The sequence below is a fragment of the Eucyclogobius newberryi genome, unplaced genomic scaffold, assembly GCF_026437365.1.
Source record: "Eucyclogobius newberryi isolate DKJ021-1_F unplaced genomic scaffold, fEucNew1.0.hap1 SCAF_3, whole genome shotgun sequence".
NCBI lineage: Eukaryota > Metazoa > Chordata > Actinopteri > Gobiiformes > Gobiidae > Eucyclogobius > Eucyclogobius newberryi.
In genome coordinates, this window is record NW_027315945.1 from 32,539,916 (window position 1) to 32,566,103 (window position 26,188).

The 26,188-nt window shown below is 39.0% G+C and overlaps 3 protein-coding genes across 3 annotated transcripts; 1 reads left to right on the forward strand and 2 right to left on the reverse strand.

Annotated features, from left to right (window-relative positions):
• Positions 1 to 116: 116 nt before the first annotated feature.
• tfpt (TCF3 (E2A) fusion partner) lies at positions 117 to 4,345 on the reverse strand. The gene is made up of 7 exons (XM_072460274.1): positions 4,203 to 4,345; positions 3,406 to 3,548; positions 2,305 to 2,427; positions 1,874 to 1,944; positions 1,024 to 1,093; positions 813 to 941; positions 117 to 237 (listed from the first exon to the last, which is right to left on the reverse strand). Exons 2-7 carry the CDS (start codon positions 3,502 to 3,504, stop codon positions 145 to 147), a joined length of 585 nt encoding a protein of 194 aa, XP_072316375.1. The 5' UTR covers positions 3,505 to 3,548; positions 4,203 to 4,345; the 3' UTR covers positions 117 to 144.
• Positions 4,346 to 4,407: 62 nt separating this feature from the next.
• On the forward strand, positions 4,408 to 6,154 carry ndufa3 (NADH:ubiquinone oxidoreductase subunit A3). The gene is made up of 4 exons (XM_072460272.1): positions 4,408 to 4,485; positions 5,662 to 5,736; positions 5,814 to 5,891; positions 5,968 to 6,154. The coding sequence occupies exons 1-4, from the start codon at positions 4,479 to 4,481 to the stop codon at positions 6,057 to 6,059; spliced, it is 252 nt and encodes an 83-aa protein (XP_072316373.1). The 5' UTR covers positions 4,408 to 4,478; the 3' UTR covers positions 6,060 to 6,154.
• An 87-nt stretch (positions 6,155 to 6,241) lies between these two features.
• LOC140373660 (BAR/IMD domain-containing adapter protein 2) lies at positions 6,242 to 25,527 on the reverse strand. Its single transcript, XM_072460271.1, has 16 exons — positions 25,429 to 25,527; positions 23,297 to 23,430; positions 22,987 to 23,062; positions 22,730 to 22,816; positions 19,715 to 19,776; positions 19,213 to 19,284; positions 18,242 to 18,379; positions 15,968 to 16,120; positions 12,890 to 13,045; positions 11,538 to 11,799; positions 10,672 to 11,064; positions 9,339 to 9,534; positions 9,191 to 9,253; positions 8,448 to 8,613; positions 8,333 to 8,373; positions 6,242 to 7,434 (listed from the first exon to the last, which is right to left on the reverse strand). The coding sequence occupies exons 2-16, from the start codon at positions 23,342 to 23,344 to the stop codon at positions 7,362 to 7,364; spliced, it is 1,986 nt and encodes a 661-aa protein (XP_072316372.1). The 5' UTR covers positions 23,345 to 23,430; positions 25,429 to 25,527; the 3' UTR covers positions 6,242 to 7,361.
• Positions 25,528 to 26,188: the final 661 nt, after the last annotated feature.

The window sequence follows — 26,188 nt, forward strand, 5'->3', positions numbered from 1 at the left end:
TGTCCCACTTTTCCTAGTTCATGCCATTTACTTTATTTGTACATTTTTCATACCGCAATAGTGAACAAAAAAAGTAAAACTACTCCAAAAAAAAATAACTAAACAGAACAGTACTATTTTACAATAATTAATGTGAGTTTTGTCTCATTCCGTGTTGTAGGAGCAGTATGACAAAGAGGGAGGGCTGGGAGTGTCTCCAAACGGCGTCTCAGCCAACCCCGACACGTCTGTCTCTGCCTGGTAAAACAAAACGATGCAAAATGTATGAGCAACATTATTACTCACATTACACTTGATTAATGTGGTCACAATTTTGATTTCAAGCACAATTCCTGCACACACGTTAGAGCTTTCCCTGGAATGACCCCTATGAATGGTGGCAAAGTGAAGTAGAATATATATAATAGTACACTTTCTAAATACTAATTGTTTTAAGACACAGGAAATAAGATACATTTTTGAATTTCCAGGGTTTATGCGAGTTAATTTGCTTTTCTGTTACAAAGAATGGACAAAATATTTCTATTCTAGCCTCAAATTTGGATTAAAGAACGTAATATATCTGTAAATAAAACTACTGTGCGAGTAATCATTTTCAAGTAAGTAGCAGTGTTTAATATTTTTCCCTCATATTTAACATATTTAGTATTCTGTCTTGATATTTGATTGCATCTTTTATTCTCCTGCAGTTTTGTACTTTGCATTACAACCCTGAAATTATCTTATAGTGAGAACAGTGTCCACGCAATCAAAAATAAAATGAGAATGATGTAATAAAACCTAAACAATAATTACGACGAGCGGACTTATACCTGTTGGTCTTTATCCTTTTCTTGCTTTGGGACTCGATGTCTCCTCTTCCTTTGTCCGATGCTGTTTTGAACCGATGCGCCGTTCAGTTTGTCCTCCTCGAGAGCATTCGGATCCAAACCAGACTCGTCCTAAAAAAAGCACAAGCACGATTCCGGCGTTGTTATGATAGAAAGTAACAATCTTGTGACGTCATGAACACAAAGAGCTGACCTCGAGCAGGATGGTGAGCTGGGCCTTTCTGTAATCGTCTCCATGACCGTCAAGAGTCTTCATCAGGAAACTATAATAAGATAAATATGTGTATAAGATAAAATACAACTTTATTAAGCTCACAGTAATTATATGACATTTTAATATTATGAAGAAACACAGAGATTTTGCAGATAATAATAATAAAAATATATTTATTGTGCCATTTCACTATTGACTGTTCAACATCTTGCTTCATTTTCAAACCTTGTCTGTTTGAATAAATACAATAAAAACTGTTTTTGTGAAGCCCTGCGTGTAATGTAAGGCAATACAAAAAGAAATTGAATTGAATCATATTTTTGAACAGAAAGCAGTGTTTCCCATTAATAAAAGAGACTATGGTGCCCCCTCTTATAGTCTAATTTATCCCTTATAGTCTGAAACGAGCTAAACCATCAACTGGTATGACAACTAATACTTTTGGCTTGTTGTATTGTCTTAAAAATCATGAAAAGGAACTACACTGTTCAAAAAGGAACTATTTAAAGATTGAATAGACGCAATAAGAAACATTTACAATCCAACATTTGTATAAAATACAAATTGCCTTTGCCAAGATAGTCTCAGCAGAATATATGGGAAACACTGAGAAACAATCATTATTTATAGAGAGTATATATATATATATATATATATATATATATATATATATATATATATATATATATATATATATATATATATATATATATATATATATATATATATATATATATATATATATATATATATATTACACAGTTATGACAGGTATAACAAAGTACTACTGAAAATGTTATTGTTCATGCAAGTGAACGAAAAGCATTACCGTCGTTCTTTCTTCAGGCTGCGTGTTATTCTTTGGACTTGATGAAGGCGCCCAAGAATTTTCTGATTTACCTAGAAAAAATATACTAATAAAATTAAAGTAATCCCTAAATTGTGTATTAAACATTACAGTTCATCCTTATCTGAAGTGGGGTTTAAGACATTTCACAAAATTACTGGGTTTCATATCACAACATTCTGTAGTAGGCCTATAATATTTAATGGAGGTAACAGAGGCTGGTGTCATTTATAATTAGCATTTTCCTAAAAGTATTCGTAAATGACTTAAGTTTTTACAAAATCATTTGATAACTTTTATTTTAAAAACAGTTTAAATAAAAGCTTTTTTGACCAGTTATTTAAATAGTTTTAAAGAGTCTTTTAATAAGTGTTTATTTAGTTTATTTAGTGTTTATAGAGACCAGCACTCACCTGTTCGATTTCTTTACATCGTCTGCTCAAAGCGACATATTTTCTTTTGTCTAGAGCTCTTCTTTCTTCATCTTCTTGTTCAGCACTTTCCAGCAGCTCTTTGTCGCCAGAGCCAAGTTCAACCTGTGCGGCAGATAGATATGAAATATTTATAATTACATAGTGTTGTCATGCTACTAAATATTCAAACTCAATCCTGATGCGAAGAAAAAAATCTCAATAACACGACATACTTTAAAAATACATACTTAAGTTGTACTACTCTTAAACAATGCACTTCTGTCTCCAATAAAATCATAATTGCATTTATTTATAACATTTTTAACAAAACAATGAGTTTTCTCAAATATTAAAAAATACAAAAGAAAATAATCGATCACAATTTATATATTTGAAGCGCCATCTTTAAAGCGCTTCAAATATATATGAAATTTCTCCATGTGTGGACAATAAAGGAATATCTTATCTTATCTTAAAGACAATAAACAGTCATTTTCGACACAAATGAATAATACTTTCGTCCTGTTAAAATGTGATCTATTCTAATTCTGACAACGCTCAGGATCATCCTAAATCTATTAAGGAAAGTTTAGTCTGTTTTTGTTTTGTTTTTGTTAGTATTAGTATCTAGTTTCAATACTAGTTGCAATGATTTTGACAAACATTTTATAGTTATATTACAGTATATAAGTGTTTAGGCTACTTTTAGTATTGAATCAATTAGTCTTGGGAATTGATATTTTTTAACCACACATGTAAACAGATATTAACTTTTATTTCCACACAGTGCTCCTGTGCCATGGTGAGCAGCCAGTCAATGTGTCACATTTTGGTAAAAATCTAACCAACCAAGTGGCAAATAGAAATAATATGTATATTACTCTTAGCTATTACCTGCATTTGGCTGATGCCTAATGCCAAGCCCTATATGGAATGACATTTTAATAGAAATCATAAATCAAACCAAGCAATTATAATATAATAAGCATATTATAATAATATATTATAATATATATATATATATATATATATATATATATATATATATATATATATATATATATATATATATATATATATATATGTTTACTGTCCACGTGCCTCTCCAGGTCCCAGCTGAACTTCTCCGGGCTCCAGCTCTGCCTCCAGGATGTGTCCCCCAAACAGAGGAGGCAAAGCCAGGCCTGAGAAATCCTCCATGGTCCAGGGACGGGCACAGTCACATCACCATCACCTCAGGATTTCTATCATTGAAGATATGAAATAATTATGGTTAATGGCATTAGAATATTATGCAATATGCCGTAATAGAACAGCACTTTTCTGGCCCTGCACTGACCTCTGCCAGTGTAAAGCCGATGGAGTCAATTTAATAATAATGCTTCACTGACCTATTTACAGTAAATATCTAGATTCAGACCAAGTCAGACCTGGTAGTAATTTTTATGCCAGGTGTAGAGGTTTTGAAGTTTTAGTATTATCTAGTCCTGGTTTAGATCCGGTTTAGTCCTGGTTTAGATCCGGTTTAGTCCTGGTTTAGATCAGGTTTAGTCCTGGTTTGGCGCAGGTTTGGAGCAGGTTTAGTCCTGGTTTAGATCAGGTTTAGATCAAATCTAGTCCTGGTTTAGATCAGGTTTTGGCCTGGTTTGGAGCAGGTTTAGTCCTGGTTTAGATCAGGTTTAGATCATGTTTAGTACTGGTTTAGTCCTGCTATAGACCTACTTTTGTTCTGTTTAAGACCTGTTTTAGTCCTGGTTCGACCTGGGTTTGTCCCATTTTAGACCTGGTTTCATACTGTTTTAGTCCAGACCTGGTTTAGTCCTGGTCCTGGAAACACTTGAAAAGCCAAATCATTTCTACGGTATTGCGAGGTGCAAGTCACTGAAAATGTTCCTTACTTTGTTATAACGTTGCAGCAGCTTGTTTGTTTGTTCCCCGGGTTTAAATCTTCTCTTCAATGCGTATATACCATGGTTAATACTCAGACTAAATTATAGTTCCATTCTGTAATCCATCAAACAAAAAATACAACTAAATAAGCACGCGTAACCGCTTGAAAATATAGCTGTTTTTCTTTTTCTTTTTTACTCCTTCGGTGGCGCAGTAAATATACGTCATTTCCTGGTGACTGCATTTCCCATGAGCACGCGCGCTGTAAAACTATAACAGACAACATGGCGGGTATGTAGACGTTTTGTGTCACTTTTTCACGCCTTTTGCACTTAAATCATGCAGAAATATGCTTATTCTAAAAAACACGAGTCACGCGAATCAAATGTCTACGTGCGATTTGAGTTTTTGAAACGAAGTCGCGTTTTTAAAAGCAATGGAAACGTGACCTTGGTGTGATGCTAACAACATTAGCTCTAGTTTTATGGAGATTTTCGTTCGCACATTTTATTTAGATTTAGACGTGTGTTAGGATGTTAATGTTTAGTTCATAAACCCTTTAGAAATGTGTGAACAAATGCATGCTATATTCAGGAGTGGAAGCAAACTAGAACATAATGTTATTCAAACGGAGAAACTAAGATTAGATTAGCCTACAAATATCAACGATAAGCAAGGTGTTTTTGTCTAATGGAAGCCACTCAGCTACATGCCAGTCATATTAGAGTCCAGTATAGAGACCCTTACTATTACATTTTACGTTATGTTTATTTAATAGGCTATTATAGACATTTGGCATTGTTAACTCTGACAATGTTCAAATCTAAGCTAAAAACAGTTTTGTTTAGCTGCGCATATGACTGAAAGGATTTTTTCTTTGCACTCTTCTCTTTTGTTTGTGATTTTATTAGTTTAGAAAATCAGTTGGATTGATAATTTTTAATTTAGTTAATTTTATTGTATTTCTGTAATTTCTTTGTGATTTGAATGCATTTTTCCTGCTGTGTGAAGCACTTTGAATTGCCTTGTGTATGAAATGTGCTCTACAAATAAACTTGCCTTGCCTTAATGAAGGAAAACTCAGATCTTTAGGTTTCACTTTACAAATACTTACAGAAATGCTAGCCCTTAAGTAGTTTTTATATTTATATTTCAGACTTTACCACAAATCATACTTTTTTAATTATAGTAAAGCAAACTGGCTGTTTCTATCCTTGAAATTGTTGCATATTTCTTGTTATAAAGACTTGTGTTATGTCTTAATTTTCCCTTAGTTGCCTCCATTTCTGACATTCTGTTGACATAGTCTTATAATACCCGGCACATTTCTTATGGCAACCAAATGTCCATAGTTAACAATGTCCTAAGTAGAAAACATAAACCTCGTGTCCAGATACTTTGATCACTGAGTTAATTCATTTTTATATCCAGGACCTTACTTATATGTGAAATACTCATCTGTTTCAGGGGTTGTTGGTTTCCTGAAAAATGCCTGGAATAAGGAGCCTGTTATCCTGGTCTCCTGTGCCATTGGACTCGTGGGTGAGCCACAACTTAAAATGTTGAATACATTTGATGAACTTGTGACAATCTAACTGTGATTAAAACTCATGTTTCAGGTGTTGTTCTTCCATTCGTCAGCCCGTTAACAAAGTACTCTGGAATGATCAATTGTGCTGTACCGTTAAATTACCCTGGTAATTTTTGACAGACGACATTGTTTTTCCTGATTTCTTGAATCAAATTTCAGTTATATATCTTTATCTCTTGCAGTCCCAGTGCGAGATGATGGAAACATGCCTGACATTCCTGCCCATCCAAGTGAACCAAAAGGAAACAACCTTGATTGGCTAAAAAACTTGTAACTGTTAAAAAATCAACATCTGGACATGTCCATGTCTATTCCACTTCTCTGTCAGCCAGTGTTTGAAAATAAAGAATTTTATTTATTAGTCCTGTATGTCTTTGCTCAGTTTCTATGTGTTTCTTGTGAAGCCGCCATACCTCAACCACTGTGATGCTCACATTATGAAGAAAAGACGGTGAACAAACTGATTGTTATGCTTTATTTGAAGTCACTGTTGCAACATTATATATCTAATGTGCTCATACTTCCAGTTTCACATGATTTGTTTTATACAGAATAGAAATAATAGTGTAACACACAATTCATTAGGGATGATTTCTACAATTTTATTTCACAGCTCAAGACAAACTTAACTACATTTTAATGTAATGTAAGTTTCTGACTTGTCAAACCATACTATTCACTTCCCATTTACTTTCTCAATCACGTTCAAATGGCATTTCTTGAAATATATTTTTTCTTTTCAATCTTTCTTTTACAGTTCTTGTGAATCCAGGGCTCATTCATTTTCCAGACATTTTTTAAATTTTCTTTTAACAACCTTCTTGACATTCTTTCTAAAAAACATTTATTTGATCAAAAAACCTTTCAAGAGATCAATTAGTAACCATCAGAATCTTCTACTGGTGCTGTGGTTTACACTGAGGACAAATAGTTAAAAATTTAGCATTACAGTTATCAATATTCATATTAAATGTTCACAGAAAATGTGAGACAGACTTTATACAATCAAAATGACAACGCTGTATTCTATGTTATACTTAAATAAAATTAAGTAAAGATTACTTTCCCAATAATTTTTTTTACAGATATCAATATGTAACGTTGTTTTGTACTGAACTTGTCATTTATTACAGTCATTTGAAAGTGAAGAAATGGCCTTGACCATTTTATTATCTTTTATTATCTATCAAGTGTATATAATATTTATGAAGCAGGAGCCTGTCCTCTTCAGTCATTATAACATCAACATTTAATACTAAAAGTCTTCTATTTGGAGCCAGTCCCTACATCACCTAAAGAAAACCACTATATTTTATCTGCAAAAACAAAATATCTGCATTTTAAGATATAGTCTACAAACGCTGAAAATATGTCATCAAAATACATTTTATATCTATTTTTACATAGTATTCTCAATCTATTTGCTATGAAAGCAAAATCAGTTGTGTTATCACATTTATATCTGGCAGATTAAGGAGAACAATTTCAAACCGTTTTGAGCAACACGGTTCCATTTCCAGGACCCGGTCAGCGCTGAGGACATAATCAGGTTGGACGTTCTTGTTGATCAAATAACTCACTCTATGATGGGGGCGGAGCGATCGTTGGTAACTGTTTTTCTGAGGCGGATGTGGGCGAAAGGATTAGGCCTGAAACGCAAAACAAATTGGAACGATAAAGAGTAAATAAACAATACTTTTGGACGACGTTCACTCTGCAGGTCTTGATGCTCAATTCAAATCAATTAAAATGTTCATGTCACAGCCCTGAAGTGTCCTGAGGTGCAGAGGAGGATGCTCTAGAACCAGGAGCTATTCTTTTGTCACATTATGAGAAAGACTTAGTGATTTAGTGACCAGCACAATTTGTCAATAATTAGTTTTCAAAAAATCATCTTCATCTTTTACCTAAAATAAAAACAACTGAATAGTTCATATTTGTCATACTTTCATTCCCCAAATACAAATTAAAACCTCACTTTCACTGCTGTTTTCTGGCAGGCCTTTTATTGTGTAATCCTGCCTTTTCCAGTGAAAAAATGCACCACTTAAAAACATAACTTTTGAGTAGACGTCAGATTAAATGTGATCCGTGTGTTCAGATTTAAGTCAATTTGCAAAAGATCCAATTCAAATCTGTTTTAGTACTATATGAAAGTGGCTTGAGTCGCATTCCAAAAAAATCTTATTTGGGCTGTTAACACTGACTATGTTCACACAAAAATCTGATCATGATCTGTATTGTGGACCGTTAAAAGGATTTAAATGACATGAAAACCTTAAAATCCTATGTGAGTAATCAGAGGGACCGTGACGAGAAAGGAATTAGATTACTCACATTAGATTTTGCAGTTTAACTATAATTTTAATAATCCTTTAACTACACAAATCTGATCATAATCAGTCTCCATGAATGGAAATTTGTGAAAAAAAATCATCAAAAAAACGTGTGCCATGTGAAGACGGCCTAGACTTTCTGAAATAAGTGTTTCTATGTCATCTCTGCTGTAAAACTGTGGGGAACTATTGGTTTCAAACTGACACAAACCTGGTCGGTGATGGAGGTGGCGGGCCCAGCGCTGCACAGATCTGTGGCACACCAGAGGGACAAGCGTTGACATAAGGACTTCTGTTCGGGGCATATGAAAGCTGGCTGTACTGACCTTGTTGCCCTCGGCGATGCTGTATGGCCGCGGGCGAAAGCTGCTGATCCTCGGGGGCACGACGCGCTCCTCCTCGGACTCCGGGGTCAGAGCGGCGAGCCCGGACGAACACAGCTTGTCCAGCTGTCCGGTGCTGGTGCTGTTCACTTTAGACAACAACAGAGGACTGCAAGAAAAACACACAGGAAATATAGAGCTCTGACTCAGGGGAAAACATTTTGAAATGATAATGAAATAACTTTTACACTTGATGTTCATCCAAATGCACTTTTTATTATATTTGTATTATTTACATTGTTTGCATTATTTACATTATTTATATTATTTATATTATTTATATTATTTATATTTATTCTACACTAATTTATACTGTGCAGTAATTGTGACTTGTAAATAAAAGACTCCTTATTCGAATCCATAAGAACCTTTAAAAAAAATCTTTAAGCGCAAAAAGTTGACTCAAATAAGGAATTTTAACAGTTTTTGCAGTTTAATTGTATACAGTACTGTATTTCGGCGTCTTTACAGGATATTTTCTCCGATACCTTTATTTTATGCAGTACAAAAAAACGCATATTCCAAAACATAATGCTAAAATAAAAAACTGTAAGAACTATTTCCCCCCCGATTGAACGGAAAGTGTTTTTGAAATAATAAATAAAACAACTTTAGTATTTGTATAGAGGAACGTTCTGGAAATCTACAAACTGCTTTTATTCGATTTTTTACATTTCTTTCTTTACCTTTCAACATTGCCGATGTTACTGTTGAGATGTTGCGTGTAGGAGAAAGGGAACCAGCCTTTTCTGTGATGAAACGAGCACAGAACCAAACATTTTAAAAGCAGACAGTTATGACTTTAACGTGTGATCAAATGAACGTCCGTTGTACCGTCCCGTGCGGTCGTTCTGCCCGTAGTGCCACCCGTCTCTCGGCTCAGAGATCAGAAGCGTGATGTTGTCGCCGGGCAGAAAAGGCAGGAGACAGGCCCCGCCGCTGACCCCGGCCTGAGGCTCCGGAGTGTGGGCGAACTGGGCCTCGACGCGAGTGGGGCCCAAGAGAGGCAGGAGTCGAGGCAGAGTGGAGCCTGCTACAGAGACCGAGATGAAAGACGTTTCACTGGTTTCATCGTAACAACACCATACTGTCCGTCAAACAAAATACTGCAAATTTATACTGCAAGATTGTGAGTCTAATTTTGAGTTCCACTGGCCCCTGCGTCTGGGAAATTCTAGAAAGTTGTCAGTGCAAGACCACTGGATTTAAGATGTGATGTTAGATCTATTACATTGAATTCTTGTGTGTGTTTTAGTGACATTGGGACGGATAACACAATAAACTTCTTGACATTTTGCTCCCGAGTTGATTTCATAGTTATTTTGGGAACCCCTGTTTTAGAAGAAGTCACAGCAGCAGCAAGTGCATGTTTCATTTGTATTGTTTGTGAAATCGGAGATAATTATTAATCAATACGTTTCACTTTTGTCATTTGTATTTTCTGTGTGTTTTATATTTTCCTTGTGTGGGTTGAACTCTTCCTCAGAATGACTTTGGGCAGCATTTTAGTTTAAGACATTTCTTTTGTAAATACTGAAGAAAGCCCTGAAGAAGCTACTGGTTTGGTCTAGTTGCAGCTTAATTTATTATTGTATCTAATGAATCTACCTGGACGTAACTGAAATCTTAATGTAACCGATACAAAAACACATTTGAATATACAGAAAATGCTTAAAAACTAAAAATACAGGACTAAATTAATTTCAATAGTCATAAAACTTGAAACGAGTCAGCTTTATGTCAAAGATTAACTCATGTCATGTCAAAGTTACCATTCCCACCTCTTGCATACAGTCTATATTTAGTTTATATTTAGTTATATTTAATTTTATCTCTACACATAACATCTATAATAAGTGTACTTTTTTTGGGCTATTTTTATGATTATAATTTGTTATCAATAACTATCCTTATGTTGTAATGTTTGAGCAACAGTGACCAAGTCATCTCCCTTTTTGAAGTTTTGCAGAGAAGAAGGGTCCATTATTTTATTTCCTGAATGCTGGTGAGTCTTTTATTGCGCAATTACTTTTTCATTGTCTGATTTTCACACTTCCTGTTGGTTTTAATTCACAATCTTGTGAAGCCCCGGCGAGGCGACTGCAAAAACAAATTGAAATGCGTTTGACACATAAAGTTTGAGCTCAAAACACCCAAACACCTTTACCGTGAAAGCCTGTGTGTCTGTTCTCTGCCCCGGGGCGTCTCGGCAGCGGCAGAGTGGCCGTGGCGGACACCTCGGGCCCCTTCAGGAGCCACGGGTTAAGTGAAGGCTGCTGCTGCTGCTGCTGCTGCTGGAGCGGCACGGGCGTCATGGATCTGGAGAGGGGCGCGCTGTGGGGCAGAGGCGGACTGTGCGGGGCGCTGTGGGTGATGGGGAGAGTCATGCCCTGGGTGGAGCCGGAGCCCGCCGCCAGCTGGCTCAGGGGCATGACGGTGGACGGGATGAGGCACGGCGACAGGTTGGACGTGTTTGTGGAGAGGAGCTGTGCGGAGGAGCCGGAGGAGGAGCCGCCGGAGGAGGAGCCGAGGGGCGGAGAAACGGAAGGACCCGCCCCACCTACGGACACCAAAGCCAGTTCATTGTGATTGTACAGCACTTTACAGGTCACGATAAAACAACTATTACTATAGAGGTTGTGCAGGTGACGTCACAGCGTTCTGAATTGTAGCAGTGAGTGGAAAAAATGTATTAGAGTCAATGACGTGTATTTAAAAAGAGCTCAAAACACTGGTAAAATGTGAAATTGAGTGTCCTAAATCTCAAACAAACTAGCTCAGCTCTACAGTCGCAGCAACAACAGAGAAACTACTTTCACTACTTTAATATTTTGCCGTACAAAGTGGATTTGAGCAAAACAATAGCTCCACGGCCGATGTAAACAATGTAAATAAAAGCAAAGAAACACCTTTTATCAGTTGTGCTGCCTATCATTCTGCCACTCTCAGTCTGAATGTTGAAGAGTATTTTTAAAAAGTCTGTGCATAACCTCTATTGTGAATAATATACACTAGATTTGACACGTTGCCCACCTTCAGAGAGCGGCGTGCTGCAGTGTTGTGGAGACGCTCCGGACGACGATCCTCCTGTGGCTCCTCCGGACTCAGACGAGGAATGAGCGATTTGGGGAGAGTCCTGGGACAAAGAGGGCTCGCTGTGAGAGGCTGAGGGGCCCGAGCGCTGCTGCTGCTGCTGCTGCTGCTGCTGCTGCTGCTGCTGCTGCTGCTGCTGCTGCTGCTGAGGCCGACCCGACTCCCCGTTCTGTAGCGGCGGCACCTCCTGAACCGACAGTCTCTGGAAACATCCAAACAGATCATTTGATACGTTTGCATTTGTGAGACTCTCCTGGATCCCTTCGGTTAGGGGTGAGAGATATCGAAAAACAAACAAAATTATGTTAGAAATGTGTTAAAACGAGTGTCTTTTATAGGTCTTAGTTGAGCTTAATTATCAGACAAATGTGAAATGTCTGTCAAATTAATGTTAAAAAGTTCAGAAATATCACTTTATACCTTTATACTTCATTATCTTAACTCAGCTCTTTTTGTAGCATTTTACTAACTACAAACGATTCTTCGACAGTCATAATATTATCAAAATTTTGACATATTGCCCACCTCCCGATGGTACAAAAATCCAAACAAGCCTATTAACCAATCAGATAAATGTGTAGTCTGTTAGTGTCAGAACAAACATTGAGACATAAGAGTGAAAAAGAAAAACTAAATAACATAGCGAAACAACAAGCAAAGCATTAAACTCTGTGGATCTGAGAAAATAAGTTCTGAATATTACGGAGATATGGACCAGGCAGGGATGCACTAAAAGAAAATAATCTAATCAAACTGGGGACAAATAGGCAAAATGTTTAATAAAATCTAAAATAAAATTTGGTCACTATATTGAAATGTGTAGTCTAACCTGTCATATGCACTTGGCTGAAAATAACTCTAAAGCTGTTCACGAAAGGTCACGATTGGTCCTGTTAACATGATTTATGATGATATTAGTATCGATTAGGGCTGCAACAAGTTAATCGATTATTGAGATAACTGTGAACTGATTTTGTCAAGGAATAATTGTTATCAGGACAATGAACAGATGTTTTATGACACAGGGCGCGTGTCATTTGAGAGTTTGTTGATCGAAAAGCGATTTGCTCTGTAATATAATATATATTCAGGACGTCCTAAAACTGCGTCATCTTCACTTGTCAGTTTTTCTCAGTCAAATTGAGTAAAAATCTGATCATTACATGCATTTCACATTCTAAACAACAAATTTATTAGTCAAAAGAACAATCGCTAGAGTGATGGATCAGCCCCGTTATCGATACTACAGTTGTTTTAGTATCGATTGCTGTCCGATATTCGATACTACTGACCTGTTCAGCCTGTGCCGCCTTGTTGAGCCTGAGGGCCTCGGCGGCGCTCTGGGGGGCCGTGTGGCGGAGCAGGTTGAGGGCGCGCTCCGGGAGTTTGGTCGGCTGGGAGCAGGACTGTTGCCAGGACGACAACTTCTGACCCAGGAGCTCCTTCACCTGAGCGGAGGAGGAACAGGTTTGTGATGATCTAAACTCAGCACTATTCACACATGAAACTGTTCTCACGCCTCTCACGCCAAGCACCGCATCAGAGAAAAACGTGGCTTTCTTAACCGGGTCTATAATGAGACTTTTCAAGGTCTAGATTAGAGCTAAACCAGGTCTAAGTTAGTTTCTGCTCCATTCATATTGTTGGTTAATCTACTTGTCTTTTACTGACCGATGTCTGTGTCATTGTTTGATTTTCTGCTGTGAAATCTGTCATTTTGGGCTCTACAAAAACTGACTGACCAAAGCTGCACTGTCCCTTTAAACTGTACTCTACTGTCCCTTTAAACTGTCCCTTTAAACTGTCCCTTTAAACTGCACTCTATTGTCCCTTTAAACTGTCCCTTTAAACTGCACTCTATTGTCCCTTTAAACTGTCCCTTTAAACTGCACTCTATTGTCCCTTTAAACTGTCCCTTTAAACTGCACTCTACTGTCCCTTTAAACTGTCCCTTTAAACTGTACTCTACTGTCCCTTTAAACTGTCCCTTTAAACTGCACTCTATTGTCCCTTTAAACTGTCCCTTTAAACTGCACTCTACTGTCCCTTTAAACTGTCCCTTTAAACTGCACTCTACTGTCCCTTTAAACTGTCCCTTTAAACTGCACTCTATTGTCCATTTAAACTGCACTTTAGTGTCCCTTTAAACTGCACTCTAGTGTCCCTTTAAACTGGACTCTAGTGTCCCTTTAAACTGCACGCTACTGTCCCTTTAAACGGTCCCTTTAAACTGTCCCTTTAGACTGCACTCTACTGTCCCTTTAAACTGCACTCTACTGTCCCTTTAAACTGCACTCTACTGTCCCTTTAAACTGCACTCTACTGTCCCTTTAAACTGCACTCTATTGTCCCTTTAAACTGTCCCTTTAAACTGTCCCTTTAGACTGCACTCTACTGTCCCTTTAAACTGCACTCTATTGTCCCTTTAAACTGTCCCTTTAAACTGTCCCTTTAGACTGCACTCTACTGTCCCTTTAAACTGCACTCTACTGTCCCTTTAAACTGCACTCTATTGTCCCTTTAAACTGCACTCTATTGTCCCATTAAACTGCACTCTATTGTCCCTTTAAACTGCACTCTACTGTCCCTTTAGACTGCACTCTACTGTCCCTTTAAACTGCACTCTACTGTCCCTTTAAACTGCACTCTATTGTCCCTTTAAACTGCACTCTATTGTCCCTTTAAACTGCACTCTATTGTCCCTTTAAACTGCACTCTACTGTCCCTTTAAACTGCACTCTATTGTCCCTTTAAACTGCACTCTATTGTCCCTTTAAACTGCACTCTACTGTCCCTTTAAACTGCACTCTACTGTCCCTTTAAACTGCACTCTATTGTCCCTTTAAACTGTCCCTTTAAACTGTCCCTTTAGACTGCACTCTACTGTCCCTTTAAACTGCACTCTATTGTCCCTTTAAACTGTCCCTTTAAACTGTCCCTTTAGACTGCACTCTACTGTCCCTTTAAACTGCACTCTACTGTCCCTTTAAACTGCACTCTATTGTCCCTTTAAACTGCACTCTATTGTCCCATTAAACTGCACTCTATTGTCCCATTAAACTGCACTCTATTGTCCCTTTAAACTGCACTCTACTGTCCCTTTAGACTGCACTCTACTGTCCCTTTAAACTGCACTCTATTGTCCCTTTAAACTGTCCCTTTAAACTGTCCCTTTAGACTGCACTCTACTGTCCCTTTAAACTGCACTCTATTGTCCCTTTAAACTGTCCCTTTAAACTGTCCCTTTAGACTGCACTCTACTGTCCCTTTAAACTGCACTCTACTGTCCCTTTAAACTGCACTCTATTGTCCCTTTAAACTGCACTCTATTGTCCCATTAAACTGCACTCTATTGTCCCTTTAAACTGCACTCTACTGTCCCTTTAGACTGCACTCTACTGTCCCTTTAAACTGCACTCTACTGTCCCTTTAAACTGCACTCTATTGTCCCTTTAAACTGCACTCTATTGTCCCTTTAAACTGCACTCTATTGTCCCTTTAAACTGCACTCTACTGTCCCTTTAAACTGCACTCTATTGTCCCTTTAAACTGCACTCTATTGTCCCTTTAAACTGCACTCTACTGTCCCTTTAAACTGCACTCTACTGTCCCTTTAAACTGCACTCTATTGTCCCTTTAAACTGTCCCTTTAAACTGTCCCTTTAGACTGCACTCTACTGTCCCTTTAAACTGCACTCTATTGTCCCTTTAAACTGTCCCTTTAAACTGTCCCTTTAGACTGCACTCTACTGTCCCTTTAAACTGCACTCTACTGTCCCTTTAAACTGCACTCTATTGTCCCTTTAAACTGTCCCTTTAAACTGTCCCTTTAGACTGCACTCTACTGTCCCTTTAAACTGCACTCTACTGTCCCTTTAAACTGCACTCTATTGTCCCATTAAACTGCACTCTATTGTCCCTTTAAACTGCACTCTACTGTCCCTTTAGACTGCACTCTACTGTCCCTTTAAACTGCACTCTACTGTCCCTTTAAACTGCACTCTATTGTCCCTTTAAACTGCACTCTATTGTCCCTTTAAACTGCACTCTACTGTCCCTTTAAACTGCACTCTATTGTCCCATTAAACTGCACTCTATTGTCCCTTTAAACTGCACTCTATTGTCCCTTTAAACTGCACTCTACTGTCCCTTTAAACTGCACTCTATTGTCCCTTTAAACTGCACTCTACTGTCCCTTTAAACTGCACTCTATTGTCCCTTTAAACTGCACTCTACTGTCCCTTTAAACTCAAAGGACAAAGATGTGAATAAAATGTGTTCTAAATTAAGCCTAGACACCAGGAATGTAGATATTTGTTGTGTTTGTGTTGTATTTGTATTTATGTGTGGATATATTCCGTGTACTTCACCTTTGAGTGGTAGTTGATGAGTATTTTGGTGACACAGCACTGTCTGTCCACCAGGAAACAATATCGTCTACGCTCCTCTGTCAGCGCCGACCTGTAACCCGTGGCAACCAGAGCGTCCAGCTCCCCTTGACGACGGCTCATCAGCTCCACGAACTGAAGCAGAACGTCACAAAAACATGTTACACGCATCAGGGATATTTGTTCTTGATCTGGGCAGATTTTACTGCTGCAAAAGTTCTGTCAACACAAGTCAAATAAGTTCAATACGTCTTTCTTTTTCTGGAAGATTTATTATTTTTGTTAATAAGAGAGAAAGTATATCGCAACAACAACAACAACAACAACAACAACAACAAGGAAACATGTTCCTCTTATTGACTGGATTGATCTGCACAGAAATATTGCCATTTCACACATTTTTTCACAAAGTTTCTTCCTCCAAAAGATGAACTCTACAGTGAAATCACATACTATTTCAGACATTCCACAAATAACAATCTTACTTAATTTGGAAATGGATAAATTTATAGACTTTGGACAAAATGGGATGTTTACTTTGGATTATATGTGCATTCATTTTCTTTGGATTTCTGTTTGCTGTTTCTGTTCTCCTGTTTTTATCTCTTGTGCTGTTCTGTTTTTGTATTCGTTCTAAATCCTCTAAATGAGTCAAATGGAATTTAAAAAAATGTGTGATCTACAAAGTAAAAACAGATTCATGCAAAACAAGGTAAACATTCTTCATTGGAGCCATTTTCCCTTGAGTAGCCATTTGGTTTTGCAGCAAGTCCAAAGCAAAGTTCATGCGGTGCAGCACAATGTGGCGACCTTTTCTATAGGACAAGATTTACAATCCAACTAATGGAAAACACATAGCTGGCCATTTAGAAGGGTCTGCTCTGCTTCAGCTTCAAATCCACTCAGCTACTTACAGGATTGATATTTCTGTCAATGAGCGTTTTGTGCCGCTCTGTAGTTACTTGTTCTTTACAAATCTAATCTGCCCCAGTTTTAATCTGCTGTAAGAGTGGAAGCTTTAGATGTATTGAACATGTTAAAGGGCTTGACTGATTCATGCATGTTTTTACGTTAGTGTTGAGTGAAATTACACAGTCACTATTGGTTCTTGTAACTTTATAATTATTATAGAAACCCTGCACGTATCACAGGTCACATGTCTCGTCCGACAAGTTCGTTTTGTAGATAATCATCGTCTGATTCTTGCTGTTACTTTCTGTATCCCTCGGTCTTATTGTTTTCTCGGGATCCATCGTCAACGTTGCGATTTTTCCCGATTTGTGGCAATGTTGGTGTTTGTGCTGCCTTAAAGCATCATTGACAGCGACATCTCCATCATGGCGTGACGTCATTGCCATGGCAACTGTACAGATTATGGCCACGCATTACGCAGTCTCTCGTGACGGCTTCTTGCCATTGCAGAGCGTCTAGTTTCAAGTTGAGGTGAGCTCAAAATGGCCCTCTACATGTTCCTGTCTGGATCTCAGGAGCCTTCAGTCACCGGCGTCAGAGCAAAAATCTAACCAGGATGCACCGCGTTCAATTCAACACAGATCAAAACCACACCTCCGCTCTGTATTCTCTTGTGACTTTTCATTTTGCAACGATAAAAACAAGTAAATAAAACTCTCTCACGGTGAAATGCCATTTTTCAAGGAGTCAATGGAGCGAAGTATTTTTAGATCAACAACAAACAGGTTTATAATGAACAAAGTAAAAATGAAAGAAGACTCTTTGTGCTTCTGTCTAATACATAGTTCCAATCTACGGCCCCCGTGGATCATTATTATTTTTATCATATATTATATCATATTTTGGACATTTTAAATCGCAAATATTGTCCTAAAACAAAACAAGTCTGCTTACTTCTGTTATAGTCTAAGCATTATCGTCTTTAAATGTAATAACACAGCAGGAATATCTACGTGTTAAAGGTGCACTGTCACCGTTCTAGAGACGTGTCTGTTTCCATGGAGATGTTATCGCTTTGCCTTGAACGTTTCGTAATGTGGCATTTTAAACGTGTGTCAATCTTGCATTCATGTTTTTACTGCAAAAACAAACCCCGAAAACCCGCAGCTCGACGGACATGAGCCGCAACGTGGCCGAGTGGCAGTGTTTTTTAGAGGTTTTAATGCTGTACTGTGGAACACCGCGGGCACGACACGGCACCACTTTTCCACCACACCTTCACTCATCCGGGAGGTGACGTGGCGCATGTGTTCACTACGCTCGCAGTGGGTGGGGCGGCGTTACCTGCATCTCGCGGTCTCCGTACTTGTTGGGGTGTCGACTGGCCTGGCTCTTCCGGCGCAGTTTCTTCAGCTGCGACTGGCAACGCTCGATCGACTCCGACTTGGACCGGCGCTCGCCCTGGTACTTCTTCAGCGTGGCCTGAACGTGAGCGAGAGGCGTCACTGGTCGTTAGTGTGAAAGTGGGAGGCCAGTTTGGGCTTTCGCATCGGATAATCGGAGTGAGGACCAAATACAAACACACACACACAACAACAACAACAACAACAACAACAACAACAACAACAACAACATGTCCACTGTCTTTATAATTATAGATAAGAGATAAGTCTAAGATGTACAACTACAGTAGGTGGCCGTGATGTAACACTTGGATACCAATCGCCATAAAACACCAAAGAAGAAGAAATATGAAGAAATTGTCTACCGTATTTTCCGGACTATAAGTCGCACCAGCCAAAAAATGCATAATAGAGAAGAAAAAACATATATAAGTCACTCCGGAGTATAAGTATATAAATATAAATATAAGTATAAGTCGCAATACGGCCAAAACTATGAAAAAAGACTATGAAATGACTTATAGTCCGGAAAATACAGTATACCAAAAATGCATGCGATGTTTAAGCATTGGAAAAAACTTGCATAAGGGACAAGAGATAAATAAAACGTCAAAAACCCTGGATGTTTCAAACTATCAAGTACGACATTTTAGCACCTTAACAGCGACAAAAATGAGTAAGAAAGGATTTTGTTGAGAAAAGGGGGAAGATATGAAGAGTTTTATACTTCTTTCTGCTCCTTTTCATTCATACAATTGAATGTAAAAAAGAAAACAGAATTGTTATTTGAGAATTCAACTTAGATTAATTAAACAAAACCAAAAAAAAAAGAAGAAAAAGAAAAGGAAACGTTACAAAAGCACGCAGGAGAAACGCGCCAGGCTTTATCATCTTGAGCTGCCTCAGACTTACAGTGAGGTATTTGATGTCCAGTTCCAGCTTCTGCTCCAGTTGAGACAATAGTTCGGAGTGAAACAGCTTCAACTGGGACAAAAAAAAACAGAGCAGAGGTTTTTTTTGGACTAAATACAGTTGTAATATTGTATCATCATCGCGCGTAGCTGTTCCTCGCATTTGCACCTCCACACGTACAGTCTATTGGCCTGTGTTACAATTTGATCACACTGCAGCTGAACTAAACAACAAAAACCTGCACAAAGTCAAACGTTTTCTCTGCAACATAAATTAAACGAGGTAAAAATTCCAAAAGCGCTTGCAAAGAGTCACAAGATAATTGGGATTAGGGTAAAACAATAGCTTAGAAAAGGTGACATAACAGCGTAAATTCAACATTAAATTGTTTCGAGTGCATTTTACAGCAAAGTTGATCCGGTAGAACATTGGATTTTGTGTTCGCACTGTTCATGTCTTTCAAAATGTGTAATTAAAACATTAAAATAATGTGCTCTCTTACCACATCTTCCAGTTGCACTTGGATCTGCCTGTGAACCTCTGCCATCTGAAATAATGTATCTCCTGTGAAGATTAGAAGAGTTTTAGCATTTCAACGGACTGAGGTGTAACTTTGGGTCACGACACGTCTGAACTTATCTGAAACATGTCCTAAAAAGTCATTCAAACAAAAACCAAAAGAGGACTAATCTCAAAGTATCTCACGGTTTGCAAAGGCCTTTAGGTTCAGTGTACTTAACGGTGTATTTAGCTGGCAAAAGTAACAATAGTAGCATGTTTTTCAGAACAAATAACAGCTAACTAGACTAGATAACGTAAAGTTAAGTAAATTACATATCTTACTGTGTAGTTCTATTAAACGCTGTTCAAATCAATATGAAGGTGCTCCTGTTTGTCTAATAATGACTTAGTTTGGTGGTAAATATACATTATATTTTTACCTCTGTAATGTTGCAATTTGTGAAGAAAATTTGACAAATAAAAGTTAAAAATTACAGGAAGTAGAGCTGAGTTCTTAAACACAATCCCTGTATAACGTAAAAACATACATTTGAGACGTACAACTACAGTAGGTGGCGGTAATGTAACACTTTATTGATACCAACCGCCATAAAACACCAAAGAAGAAGAAGATGTCAAAACACAGCGACATTTCACACTTGACTGACACACTTTTCTGACAGTTTAAACAATCATACAACAAAATAAAGGTGTTATATGGTATTATTGTGTGTCAAATCATAACTGTTCATCTGTAATTTATCTGGATTTGGGCTCTCGTTTACAGTACGGTTGCTATGTAACCGTTGTGGAATCACCTCTACCTATGTCACAGCTGCTGCCAATGACCAACCAGGAAGTGCAACTATAAACTTTACAAAAAGGGTCAAACTGGGGACAAACAGGCAAAATGTTTAGTAAAATCTGAAATATAAATGTGGTCACTACGTTTTAGTGAAATGTGAAAGTGCCCTCTGACCTGACATATGCACTTTACATTACATTTATACATTATTTACTGAGGGTGTGAATAGTTTCATTTCTCAGCGTGAACTTCCAGAACCGCGCCAGCTCCAAACCAGGATCAACCCGGGACTAAACCGGGACTATAACCCAGCGCTAAACCAGGGCCAACCCGGATGGACCTCGGCGTTTGTGAAGCCCGTGTAGGCCCTGGTCACACGGCTCTGTAGTGTGCGCTGGTTGGCATGCGGCCCTCTCGCCCCCGTGCCTCCCCCGCTGTTTGCCGCATTACAATGAGACCATGTGGTGTTGTTAATCTCTCAACAATGACCCCACTCACTCCACTTCCCCCTGTTCACTTTCTCCGGCCACATTTCTTCTCCTCTGAGCACACAGCGCTGTCAGCTCCTCCTCGCCGCTCCTGTGCTCCCCATCACGAGGCATACTGTATCCCACCTTTAGCTTTAGCTTCTTCTAAACATGCGTTCCTTTGGTGGCATCGGTCAGAGTTTAAACCATGTTCAGTCCATGTTCAGTCCATGTTCAGTCCATGTTCAGTCCATGTTTAGTCCATGTTTAGTCCATGTTCAGTCCATGTTCAGTCCATGTTTAGTCCATGTTTAGTCCATGTTCAGTCCATGTTCAGTCCATGTTTAGTCCATGTTCAGTCCATGTTTAGTCCATGTTTAGTCCATGTTCAGTCCATGTTCAGTCCATGTTCAGTCCATGTTCAGTCCATGTTTAGACCATGTTTAGTCCATGTTTAGTCCATGTTCAGTCCATGTTCAGTCCATGTTTAGTCCATGTTTAGTCCATGTTTAGTCCATGTTCAGTCCATGTTCAGTCCATGTTTAGACCATGTTTAGTCCATGTTCAGTCCATGTTTAGTCCATGTTTAGTCCATGTTTAGTCCATGTTTAGTCCATGTTTGGTCCATGTTCAGTCCATGTTCAGTCCATGTTCAGTCCATGTTTAGTCCATGTTTAGTCCATGTTTAGTCCTTATGATCAAACGAGGTCTAAACCAGGACGAGACCATTCCAGGTTTGGTTTCAGAGCCTGTTACGGTTTAGTCCTAACGTGGTCCGTGCTCTGCTCTGAAAGGCTTAAGTGAACTTCTGGACGTCTTGTTCATGAACACGTGTACGGACGTAAGCCGTGCACTTAACAGCTTTAACGTACTCCGCGAGGTGCGTTAGAACTGCGCGGCGCAGGGATCAGAGTTGTTTGATGAGCTTACACAACACTCGGCCACAAACTGAAATATCTCACTTGTGACTCTGAAAAGCCTGTTTACCATCAGTGAATGTCTGAGATTTTAAGTTATTTCTGTGTCCTACATGAAGCTAGTCCCCACACAGCAGTTGAGCATTGGTCTATCCCTTGCTGTGCTGCCCGCTGCGGCGTAATGATACAGAAAGTGGTTGAACTGCTGCCGGAACTACTTGTAAGTACAAATTTAACGCGCTGCAGTTAGCGGTGCAAACCTCAATGGCCTCGGCGTAAGTGAGGATTAAACAACGAGGAGCGCGTTAAAAAAGTGTAACAGTGTAACTATAGTGTAACTACGTGTTGTTAAATCCGTTTATAACACGGCATCACAATCTGTGAAACAATCGGTGAATATAAAAAATAAAAAAATTGCAGTCTGAGGAATCAGTTAGCGCTGTTTTAGCTGAAGCTAGTGAGTAGCTAGTGACATCAAAATTCTCCCTGACTGTGGTGTTACAGAACGACAAACTCTGAACTCTGAAAACTGTCTCTTCTCTGTCACGAGCCACTTTTACTTTTTTAGAACCGCAGCGCTTAGAGAGACAATATGGGAAAGTTTGTGTGTTAGTTAGTTAGTTACTTTACGCACAGTTTTATGTATATGTACGTATGTAAAATCAGCTTGTAGGCTCGTAAAGGTTTACACAATCTTTCTCATAACAAGTTCTATGTTCTTTAACAATAAAACTAGTCAGTGTTACCCGGTTTCAGCCCGTGGCATCAAATGGAGCCGACATAACTGGCATTGCTGTTGGAACCTTCAGCCTTAAGCATAAACGTACCCAGTTCCTTCGAGCCTTGACCGTCGCTGGCGAGTTCGCCCAGTTTCACCAGAGCATCAAAGTAGCCCTTGGCAGCGACTGTGACTCCTGTGAAATACAACAAACTCAAATTTACAGATACAGCAGTAAGGGGGTTTACTGTGCACTTCAAGAACACTTTTCCCCCAAAAAATACAGTTTTTCATGCGCCTAAACAGCCATTTACTCACTAAGTTTAATCATCACTAACTAGTAATATTAGGCGGTGCTTAACAAACCTGTCAGTGCTTTCTCGTAGTGTTTCCCCATGACCACAAAGTTCTTTAAACTGGGGTTGAACTGCTCTAAAATCCCCTGTTGGCAAAAAGACAACATGTTCATTATTATTATCAGGGCCGTGTTTACAAAGGTTGCGTGACCAAAAATAGATGATGTCATGCTATATTGTGCTGCCCTTTGAAATCTGGAGCAAAGCCATTTTCTGTCTAATCTACAGTGGCTTAATAAAGCACAAACTGAGCAAATAAATGACAATAACTTTTAGCAGTAAATAGAACAGCACTAAATCAAAACCAGACGACGGCGTACCTTGTAGACATTTTCGGTCATCTTGTTCACTTCTTCAGTCCGAGACATGCTTCCGTTTTTATTTGTCTCCTGAATTTGACTCAAAAGGTTCTGCAGAGAGGTTCTCGGGCCTACGCTTTGCAGTCGTCAGAAAGCTGTAAGACACAGAGAAGAAGCAGGAAAAAATAGTGATATTATGGCACATTTTAAACATTTTATCATTTCTCCTGCTGTGTGTTTTCTCAGTTTAGTCCAGATGTACTTGGTTTGGTCCTTGTTCTTGTCTGCTTTAGTCTAGTTTAACTTTAGTTCCACGTTTAGTGCCAATTTAGTTCCAGTTTTGATGAAATGATAATGAACGCACCTTAAAGCAAGATTAAACTGGGACAACATCAGAACTAATGTGGCACAGCCATTTGAGAAGCCATTCTAAACCAGAACTAAACTAATTGATAAGAACTAAACCAGGACTAGACAGGTTCTGAACAGAGTCTAAACCTGAACTATTACAACATTCTTTAAGTGGCCTAAAATATGAACATAAAACTAAACAATTTGGGAAATACTCTTCTAAGAAATGTTTGCAACAACAAACTCACATGTAGCATTTACAGAAGAAATATGTGAAATCCCTGAGAGACGAAAATAAGAAATGTTCAACTGATTAGACGCTGCCAGTTTATTAAATCTGAAACAGACATAAGTGAGACATATAATAATGACTTTAAAACTATTGTTTTAAAGCTAAAATGGAATATCAAAGCATTTAAAGCATTTAAAAAACACAAAGGTTTACCGTGAGTCATTTTATATCAATAACGCCGTTTATTTGATGCATAATATGTCAAATAAGTGTAATCTCTCATCTGGACAAAGCTTTTGAAATCAAATCAAAATTTACAGATGAATTTGATACAAATAGTTTCCAGATCAACCTTTCCAACTTTTTCTACCAGAATAACAGATCTTTTTGTTTTGTCGAGACATTGTCACATTTTATAAAATTAAAAGACTTTGTGATGTATTTAGATTAAAACAATTGCTGGGTGTAGTCACGGTAACATAGAGAACTTCACTGTAAATAGTCAACAGTCAAACACATTCTTTAACAAGAGGAGCTGCGTTTGGAGCTGGAGCGTTTCCAGTCTGGATTTGAGGCCAAAAATGTGCTGGACTTTGCTGCTCAGACGTGTTTTGACAGTGCGATCGAGTGAAAATGTGGCTCCGGCTCATCTGACTGAACGTGACACGATGAAAACAGATTCCTGCTTCATTGAGGTCGCCAAAGCTCGTCGTCGTCGTCGTCAGGGAAACGGTGTGAGGAAAAGCACCAGAGGTAAAAGATGAACTGTGCCACTGTCTCCAAGCAGATGGGAATGTCCCACAGTATGGCATTAATTCATCTTCATGGAGACGAACGAGGGACACGACCGGGGTAAGTTACAGGTCGCATCTGTGGAGAGGTGAGCACCTTCGTGGTAAGAGGAAAAAACACCTGTAGTTTGCAAAATAGATTCATGTGACAATGCAGGCAAAGCAATAACACGTCTCCATGGAAACCCCCATCAGAAAGGTGGCATACTGCACTTTTAATTCTGTCATTATGTGCTAAATGATCTGCAGGGAGGTAAATAAAAAGCCATAAACTCTAATAGCTTGACAAGTAGAACTCAAAAAACTCTCCTCATGTCAGAGGCTTTTACTTGAGCTCGAGTCAATAGTAATTTGCATATTTTATGAGTTTAAGTTTAATGAGTGATTTATAGAGTTAATGCTGCAGGTGCCAATGGCCTTAATAGAAGATGCATGACATTGCAAAGCAGCCTATTTGTTGTATCTCAACGTGTTTGCACATAAGACTAAAGACCAAAACTCAGGTTGATTCGAAAAAAGAAAAAAAAAGATTAGACGTGATGTAAAGGACATTAACACTAAACACGCAGACAAGCATTAGCCATTTTGTGTCGTGCAAACTTATAAATGGGTTATTGTCAGTAAAGTCACCACTGATCATCAGAAAACACCCATTTTACATGTTTTTTCCTCACAGAATTGGCACGTAACCTCATGCCCCAAACCCAAAAACCCTGATCAAAAGAAACACGGCCTTTTAAAAAAAAAAACATCCAGCTCAAATAAATACAGCCACTTACCTTTTTTGACCTCATTGTACAAATCTATTCCAGCGCGTTTCTTGTGTGTTCAATGAGCAGCGCAACACGTCTCTCCTCTTGTCCTCTTCAGATACTTTCCCTCTCTGCTTCTTCTTTTTTTTTTGGAGTTAGTGGGGGGTTGTTGTCGCTGCGCACACGGGACGGCGCACTAAATCTTCACTCCCCCCCCACCCCACACCCCTTTTTCACATGGCCCTCTCTCTCTCTCTCTCTCTCTCTCTCTCTCTCTCTCTCTCTCTCTCTCTCTCTCTCTCTCTCTCTCTCTCTCTCTCCTTTTTTCTCCCAAACTTTGCGCTCAGGAATTGAGGTCAAATACTTGGTGCCACTCGGCGCTACCTCTCCTCATCACCACTGAGCCGCTTATCAACATTGAGATTGTGCCCCTCGCGACCCTCTCCATCCAGAGCCCCCCCCCCCCCCCCCCCCCCCCCCCCCCACAGGCCCGTGCAGAGCCCCCCCCACAGGCCCGTGCAGAGCCCCCCCACAGGCCCGTGCAGCAGCAGCAGCGGCGGCAGCGGCAGCGGCGGTGTCCCACAGTCGGCTCCTTGTCCCCCCCCCCCCCCCCCCCCGCGCTCGCCTGGACAGAATAACAATGAGCAGGAGACGGGAGCGCGGACCAATTCAATGGGCAAAAGAAACAGACTAATGACTTGAACTTTTTAAAGCCAAATACGCACAGACGCGCTGCAGGAAAAAAGAGTGATCCACGTTGGTGTCAGGCTGAGCTAAACGTGTTCTC

Coding starts and splice junctions, on each gene's coding strand:
- LOC140373660 (XM_072460271.1), bottom strand. CDS start 23,344: ATGTCTCGGACTGAAGAAGTGAACAAGATGACCGAAAATGTCTACAAG. Junction 19,777..22,729: donor TCAAGGCTCGAAGGAACTGG/GTACGTTTATGC, acceptor TAATCTTCACAG/GAGATACATTATTTCAGATG. Junction 9,535..10,671: donor CAGACACACAGGCTTTCACG/GTAAAGGTGTTT, acceptor TCTCTGTAGCAG/GCTCCACTCTGCCTCGACTC.
- ndufa3 (XM_072460272.1), top strand. Junction 5,737..5,813: donor CTGTGCCATTGGACTCGTGG/GTGAGCCACAAC, acceptor CTCATGTTTCAG/GTGTTGTTCTTCCATTCGTC. Junction 5,892..5,967: donor TGTACCGTTAAATTACCCTG/GTAATTTTTGAC, acceptor TATCTCTTGCAG/TCCCAGTGCGAGATGATGGA.
- tfpt (XM_072460274.1), bottom strand. CDS start 3,504: ATGGAGGATTTCTCAGGCCTGGCTTTGCCTCCTCTGTTTGGGGGACAC. Junction 1,945..2,304: donor GATGTAAAGAAATCGAACAG/GTGAGTGCTGGT, acceptor TATTTTTTCTAG/GTAAATCAGAAAATTCTTGG. Junction 238..812: donor AAAAGGATAAAGACCAACAG/GTATAAGTCCGC, acceptor TTGTTTTACCAG/GCAGAGACAGACGTGTCGGG.